This window comes from Marmota flaviventris, chromosome X (genome assembly GCF_047511675.1).
Source record: "Marmota flaviventris isolate mMarFla1 chromosome X, mMarFla1.hap1, whole genome shotgun sequence".
In the NCBI taxonomy this organism is placed as follows: Eukaryota; Metazoa; Chordata; class Mammalia; order Rodentia; family Sciuridae; genus Marmota; species Marmota flaviventris.
In genome coordinates this window covers 133,016,156-133,024,426 of record NC_092518.1, presented here as the reverse complement: position 1 = coordinate 133,024,426, position 8,271 = coordinate 133,016,156, and the positions used below count along the sequence as shown (strand labels likewise).

The 8,271-nt window shown below is 49.3% G+C and overlaps 1 protein-coding gene across 1 annotated transcript; it reads right to left on the bottom strand.

Annotated features, from left to right (window-relative positions):
* Window positions 1-5,309: 5,309 nt before the first annotated feature.
* LOC139703181 (PWWP domain-containing DNA repair factor 4-like) lies at window positions 5,310-7,794 on the bottom strand. The gene has a single exon (XM_071606111.1). The coding sequence runs from the start codon at window positions 7,792-7,794 to the stop codon at window positions 5,695-5,697; it is 2,100 nt and encodes a 699-aa protein (XP_071462212.1). The 3' UTR covers window positions 5,310-5,694.
* Window positions 7,795-8,271: the final 477 nt, after the last annotated feature.

Below are 8,271 nucleotides of genomic sequence, written 5' to 3'. Positions count from 1 at the left end.
ATACTGTGACAATGCCCATGCAGCCTTAAAGATATTTCATGTGGGGAAAAATGTGCATAATATTCTCTCTTTTGATTCTGCAGGAGTTTCCCTAGTAAATTTTCCTTTGGGTTTGTTTCATTCAGCTCTTACCCTATTTCCAAGAAGAAAAATAAGAAAAGGGGAACTCAACATCTCTATGCCTCTTAGACAATCAGCTCCATATTTTCCTTCTTAATTCTGAGAAAAATATTTACTATTTTTTTCTATATGCAGTACACATGCTAAACTATCGAAACATCTCTTCTTTTTCTTCCTCAGAGAACTCCAATTTTGCCCAAGTATCTAACTTTTTCATAAGGCCATGGTTCTTAGGGGAGTCTCAGATCATCTTTAGCCTTAGAAGGTAGGTCCCCATCACTCTTTCCAACAATTGGCTTAGGCATGGAGACTTGAGGCATAGGGGAGGGGCCAGAGGAAGAATTCTTGTTCCTTACTCACAACTATATGTTACAAAGGACTATAGCAGTTGCCTCTTCACTGTGAAGGAAGCCAGTCAAAGACACACATGGCTCATTAATGGTTGTCAAACTGAAAGACAGAAAGAGCCTGGCTACTAATGACCTCAAAGGGCAACCACAACAATAATCCCAGAGCTCCTGCCTCAAGACCTCACGTGATGTGAAATAACAGACCTTACATATTTCTGGGACCACTGGGAAGTAGGCTTTTTTCTTTTTTGCTGCTGAAAGCCAAAGTATCTTGATCTCTTTTCTTAGGCACATCTATGTGTCATGCAGGCATTATACCAAGCGTATGGGAATTTTCCCATTTATTTTTCCTAACGACTCTGCCTCAGAAGTTACTCTCATTCCTATTTCATAGATGAGGAAATCAGTGTTCAGAATGGTACCATAAATTGCCAAAGTCACATGAGTAATAAGTGAGGGAACTTGGATTCAAATCCAGGTCAATAGGAACCCAGTTTCTTGACTCTTGTCCTGGTTAGCTCCAGTGACAGATTCCATGTCAGTGCCCTATGACTCCTCCCAGCCTTTGCTGGCCCTGAAAGCCCACCATGAATACTCAAGTTTCTAGAATACATCCTGTTCTTACTAGCTAGACTGTCCTATTACTAGCTGTATTAGCTTCTGAAGGATTGTCATAACAAGTCATCACATGCTCAGTGGCTTAAATAACACAAATTTATTCTCTTACAGTTTTAGAGGTCAGAGTTTAACATGGATCTTGCTGGGCTAAAATCAAAGTGTCAGCAGAGCTGTGTTCTTTCTGGAGATAGAATCCATTTCCTTGCCTTTTGTAGATTCCAGAGACTACTTGCATTTTTTGACTCACGGCCCCTCTTTATATCTTCTAAGTCAAAGGTGTAGGATTTGCAAATTACACTCTTGACTTTACTTCCATCATCATACCCACTATTACTCTGACCCCTACCTTCCTCTTATAAGAACCTTTGTGATAATAATAGTTCCACATGGATAATCCAAGATAATTTCTTAATGATAACTGAAAAATCCCTTCTACCACATGGGGTAATATGTTCACAGGTTCATGGGATGGGAATGTGGACATCCTAGCAGGGGATGTCATTCTGTCTATCACACTAGTGTGCCTTGCCAGTACCCACAGATCCAACCTCTATGAACCCCACACACTTCTCTGGTGCTGATCCCTCTGCCCCCTACCTCCCTAATGTGACCTCTGATCTGGTAGAGAGTTCTTACTTAGGTCAGTGTTCTGACACCAACAGATTCTAATTAAAATTAGTTATCCTAATGTAAATACTACTTGAATGATTCTGTTTCTAGTACTAACTTAATATTCCAAGAATTTGGATGAGAAGAATCTACTTTTCTATTACCTATATTTAGCCAGTTGTTCAAATTACAAATAGTAAAATAGTCACATTGGTAACAATGATTATATTTAGTGTTAACATAGTATTTGCATAAAAAATAACCTCTATTTTTAAGACTTTCTAGATAACTAGTAATATTGGTACAAGGATTTACCTATAGTACCAATGTATTATTCCAAGAAGCAATAAAAACTTAGAGTTTAAAATGTTGTTTTTCAACTTCCTTTATTCAATCTGATTTTCTAGATATCAATAGTCATCTAATAAACTACTTACCTAGGTCCCATCCCACTAATTCCTTTCATAACCAGTGCATTAAGAAATCAGAAATAGGGGCTGAGATTGTAGCTCTTGTACTTGTGAGGTCCTGGGTTCAATCCTCAGCAACACATAAAAAATAAATAAATAAAGATATTGTATCCACCTACAACTAAAAAAAATTTAAAAAAAAATAAATCAGAAATAGGAATTCATCCCTGGGGAAACGGCAGTAGTACTCCAGCATTCTTAAGTTACCTATTAATGTAAATTGTGCATTGGGATGTCTATATAACTACTCTTTGGTCCCACAAGAGATGTTGAGTATTAGTTTCATTATTCTATCATGAACTGGGACTTTGTAAGAATGTGTATGACCTTTCCACTCTTCGACAATTCATCCTAATTTTATTTTCTATCAGAAAAGAGTCAACAGGGCGCTTCTCAAAGATACCAGCGCAACCACACCAGGACATTCCTTGTTCTGGTAGTGTCATTGCAGCTCTGACCTCCAAGGTCACAAGAGTTCTCTGACAGGACCTCTAGACTCACATAAAAAATCATCCATAATTTTGAACCCCATTGCTAAGGCCAATTCCTGTGCTGGCATCTCATTCATTGGCTGTGGTTGTGCAAGTTTGAAGTGCCACCTAAGTGGCATATAGGCCTCCCTGGGTCACAGAAACTCTGCCACAGCTCTGTGCTTGTGAGCCAACAAGTCCCCCCCCCTCCACTGAATGATATTCTTTTCCATGCCTTGGTTTAGCATCCCCCCAATCCACCCCCACATGCCTTCTCCCAGTTCACACGAGAACGTTTTAGCCAGGCCCTGCAGTTCATCTGAGGAGAAGGCATCTCCCACCCGCACAGGAACTGTACTTCCCTCCCCTGCTGCGATGGGCTGTGATCTTATCTACTCTGAGTTTGCCCTTGTCATCGGTCCTGCAGCAAGGACAGTTAACAGGATGGATGCTGCCCAAGACAAGCAACGTCTTTTGAGGCGGCTCCCTTACAGGCGGTCTTTGTGGCCTACAGAGACAAAAAAGGTACTCCCCAGTTCACAATGATTAGGGGATTGCCGATTCTAGGGTGACAGCTTGGGGGTTCCTGGTGCTCCAAATTCTTGTGCTCATCAGCTTTCCAGGTCTCAGGGCTCTACTCCTCCCTCTTCAGCTCCCCAGTGGAGGTGGAGACCTGTGCACCAGCGCATGCCATCTCTCTGCAGCAACGCCAAACATCCATTAGCACAGGACCTGGTCGTCAGCAGCGTGCCTCACAGCTGGAGGAGAAGTGGACTCCTGGAAATAGGGTTTACAATAGGTGACAGGTGAGGCTATGGCATCACACAAACCCACCTGCGATGGAGATCCAGCAGGGACCCTGCCTCAAAGAGGAGGAAGATAGGAGCTCATGGGAGACATGGCCGCCTCTCCTGGATAAAGGTGCCACTTGTAGATGATATGCAAAAGAGACCAGCCTCTCTCCCTTCACCTCAACCAACAGAAACCTCCCATCTGAAAAATAGGGGTGGGGGGGAGCAGGATCTGGATTCAACTGCAGGGAGTCAGCCCATGTGGCTGGTCAACATTTCTCACTAACAGGACAAAGTGTCATATCCTTGTTCCCTCACAAGTGCGATTGTCACCTGGGTTGCAAGATTCCCGTCCCTTTCTAGGGCACCTGGAGTTTATCTTCAGAGCAGAGCCTTAAGCCACAGCTCACTTGCTCTCCTGATGAAAAATGAAGGAATGAATGAATGAATGAATGAGGCAGTAAGGAAAAGAGTAGAACCCAGATGCTAACATGGCCCCAGCAGACAGCTGAGAGCCAGACACAGGGTGGTGGAGAAGCTAGAGGGCACTGTCTGGGTGAATGGGGTCTGCACAGAGCGCCGGGGCCTACAGTCTGTTGAAAATGATTCCCAGGACCATGAGGGCTTCAGGGGGCCCCAGGAGGCTGCTCTCTGTCAGGCAGAGTCCAGAGAGAGGTAGGTCAGGCCTGACACCCATACCATTTGGAAGGCCACATGTAAAGTTACACAACGTCAACCACAAACATGAATATTTATTTGGAATGAGCAGGGAACTCACAATGAGCCTTCAAAATGACAACAGCCACCATGATACTTTCCATGATATTATTTCGTGGTGAGTGTGCTTGTACGCTTTCTTGGATGCTCCACCTGAGCCGTGGTGCAATTTCAAGCGTGATGGAGCAGGAGTCCAAGGGGAAAGACACAACAGTTGGATTGTGAATCCAGAGAGCTACCTTGCAAGGTCGAGAAAAGCACCTGCCATGGGAACACACGAGAACAAGGGACTTCCTCCAACAGCTACCCACCCGCTCAGGATCCCCTCAACCCTCAATGCTTCATTCAATCAAGTTTTCAAAGTAAACTGGTTTTTCTCACGTGTATTCTCAGAAAGACGTTTTGCTTCAAGTTAGTAGGAGAATCCGTGGGTTCTGCACGCATCATTGGAGGGTGTGTGTTTAATTACATTTGGACGATGGCCAGGTAGGGCCGAGCAGAGGCTGTTTCTATCTTCCATTTGCAACTTGGCAGCCCCGGTACTGGCACTGTGCCAGCTGCCTGGAAAGACTGACCCAGTCTGCGTTTCTGCGGTGGGAGCCTGCTGGCCCGTGAAGAAGGCGGGGGATACACCCTGAGACAAATGTCTCTGTGTGAGGGCCTGTGGGATCCAGAGCAAATGCTTGCTGTCCTGTAACTCATCCTCTGTGGATGGGCTCCTCTCCCATCCACTCCATGGAGTGGCTGGCCTGTGAAGTGGTCAACCTGGGACTCGATGGCCATGTGAGGAGGATCCAGTCGCTGCCAGTGATGGGAGGGGGCCTGTGGCCTGTGTGCTTCAGGAAGCCGCTGCTCTTCAGCCTGCGAAGCAGGGCCACTCCCTGCTCCCAGAGGCGGAATTTCACGAATGCACCAAGTCGATGCTCCTAGGCAAGATCCCACAGGACAAAAGGGCCCTTGGGTGCCAGGATTTCACCCATGCCCAGAGGACGGTGGGCTGGTGATCCAGCAACTCTGTGCTCGGCTGGACTTCCAGAATGGCTTTTGAAGAAGTATCAGAAGGTGATGATATCACAGGAGAAAGCATCTCTGTCATTGGTTTTGACTCCAAGGCTATTGTTCAAGAAGCAAAAAGGTGTAGCAGGGAAAGTTCGGGGATGAGGTCAAGAAGGAGCCCAAGGCATATGTGTATCCATATGTCCCTGGACGCATGAAAAATCCAGGGGATGTTTGTATGAACACACGCATGAGGTTTCCCAGGTTAGGGTTGCTAGATAGCTGAAGGCCGGGCCTTTGCTGGTGTGTGTCTTGTATGAAAATATCAAGTGGGAAGGGAAGGAGTGTCGTGAGAAACAGTGCAATGTTCCTCTAGCAACATATGAGCAGCTCTGTCTCCCAAAGGGTGTTGCAGTATTTGAGCCAAATAGCGGGTGAGGGGTTTGGGGACAAGAAATGTGGCTGAAGGTGGCATCCACCAAGGGGAGAGATGGATCCACCATGAAGAGTGCACCTTCCAAAAGTCTCGAAGGTGCAAAGCATATGGGACTGCCTAGGGAGGGGGTGAGGCGCCTCCTTTCACACAGATGGGCGGCCTGATGGGTTGGGGAGAGGAGGAGGCCCCTGCGGAGGTACAGGGCTGGGGAAGAGACCTGACCACCTTTCTGCCTCTCCTGGATCTCTTCCTCATCTGCTTCAAGATGTCTTTGTCAAACAGTTCCTTCTCCCGTGGATGCACGGGTGGCCCTCGCAGGTACTTCTCTTCTGCTCCCTTGTAGTCGAGTCCATCCAGCGCAGCGATTGAACAAATGATCGCTTCTGGCAGCAGGACTTCCACAAGAAATCTCACTTTGTCGTCTCTGATGAGAGCGAGCAAGGCCTTGTCCGTTTGCTCGTAGATCTCTTGCAGATGCTTGACGACGACGTCCAGCTGATCCTCGTCCTCCAGGTACGTCTCGATGCAGAACACGTACCGGTTTTCACTCAGAAAGGACGTCAGCCACCGGGACTGCTTCCTGCCCTTCACGATGTCCAGCAGATGGTGGTCGACCCCCTTCTTCTTCACGATGAAGTCCACCAGCTTCTGGTTGGCTCGGTCCCAAGCGGCCCTCATGCGGTCGGGGAGCAGCTTCTTGCAGGGCCTCTTGCCGCCCACGCCCACCGAGGTCTCCTCCTCGGAATCTTCCAGGTCGGCATAATTCACCTTTGGAAAATTGACGTTCAGGTCCCCGTCTTGGATGGCTTTGCGCATGGGGTAGCTGGCGTCGGCCGCATAGTAGTCCAGGAAGGAGCCCACGAAAGAGCCCCGACCGACCCGCTCTCGGTAGTGGGAAATGAGCGACAAGCACCAGTTCACACTCTGCCGGTATGCCTTGCTGGCTCTCTTCAGGAGTTTCTCCTTCTCCTCACAATCCAGGTGCTTCAGCCTGTGCAGAGGGACCCGAATGCCACTGCGTTCCCCGCGCAGGTTCGCCTCGATCAACAGCACCCGGGCCGTCTTCTGGGTTTTGCACACGCTCTTGACCACTGCCGGCCAAAACGGATGATCCTGAAACTTGAACCAGACCATCGTCCCTCTTTTGATAGGGCAGGGCTCGCGTGCCCAAGGCCCTGCTGCGGCTCCTCGTGCTGGTCGATCGCCAGCCCTTATGGTGCTGGCCCTGGCGTCCCTCATCGTCTGGGAGCGCACAGGGCGTGGGCGCCCCGGCAGTCCTTTCTTGGGGTCTGGCGCCTCGAGCTTCCTTTTCCTGTGGGCGAAACCGAGGGAGCGATGCAGGCTCGGGGTGGAGCAGGTGGAGGATGCTGCCATCCCTTCCAAGGCACCCTCGCCTGGGCCCTCTGCATGCTCTGCGAAGGCAGTGCTCTCCTGGGAAGTAGCCGGGGTCTCTGGGCAGGTGTCCCCCGCCTCTTGGTGCTGAGCTTTGGGCACAGCTGCAAAGAGTCTTGCTGCAGGCGACCAAGCTGGCTGTTCGTCTTTAGCACAGGCATCCTCCCCCACGGTGGGGGAACGTGCAAAGGGGCCTGCTTCTTCTGCCCCCTCCTCCTGGCGGTCACCTCCACAAGGAGGCAGGAAATCTGGACGCTGGTGGGCGCCTTGTGATGCCTCTGCTTGCTTTTCAGCTGGAGACAGGCGGATGGCTGTGTGCACCTGGGAGTTCTCGCCATGCAGGTCGTTCTCCTTCTCTGAATGCCCGCACAGGGATCCCCGTTGTCCCCTTTTCTTAGTCCACAAGTGCCCTTTGCGCCCCTGATACTTTCTGCGAGGTCGCCAGCTGGCTGGCTTTTGGAGTACCTCTGCAGGCACCTTAGGGGTCCCTGGCTCCTCGGGTTTTCTTCCTTGATCCAAGTGGGCTTTCTCAGTCAGAATCTCCAGCGCCACTCTAAGGGCTCTTCTGTACCTTCTTTTCTCTCCCGATGGCACAGTGGCCCTGGACCATGCCCGGGCTGAGGTGGCCAGGGCTTCGATTTCCAACTTGTTCAGGGCCCTTGCGTCTTTGCCCTTCACTCTCAATTTTTGGTCTTCAGAGAGGATCTGGACTTGGAGAGAAAGCACCCTTCTCCTCTTATATTTCGGCAAAGTCCAAGATCTGGACAAAACCTTGGCTGGCCACAAGCGGCCTTTCCAACTGCATAGGACATACTGGGTGTCCATTGCAGTTGGAGTTGGGGGTCAGGAGGTGATTGGAGGAGGGCAGGACGCCTGGCTGTCAAAACCACTGCTGACGCAGTTCTGTCCTAAGGCCACGTGAAGTCCTCAGGGACTGCAAAGGGCTGGCAGCTTGAGTGGTGGTTCTCTTCCCGCCCGAGTCTCCCTGAGGTGCTGGGCTGACCGCTTGTTTTTGTGGGTGATACAGGAGCAACCTGGAGTTCACAAAAGGAAAAGCAGAAAAGTGTCAAAAGCGAAAATTCCTCTCGTGCAAGTAGAAGCACCCTGCTCTATGAGATTGTTGAGGGATGAAAGAAGGAAACACAGAGAGTGCGTCCTTCACAGCAGGGTTTATAAATGGAAAGTACTTGGGGAAAAACAGACAAAGCCCTGGAGGTGTCAGGGGGGCTCCATAACAAGGCAAATCCAACATCTTGTCCTAACTGTAAGGGTTGTGCAGCTCAAAGAGCAAGCACACGAGGA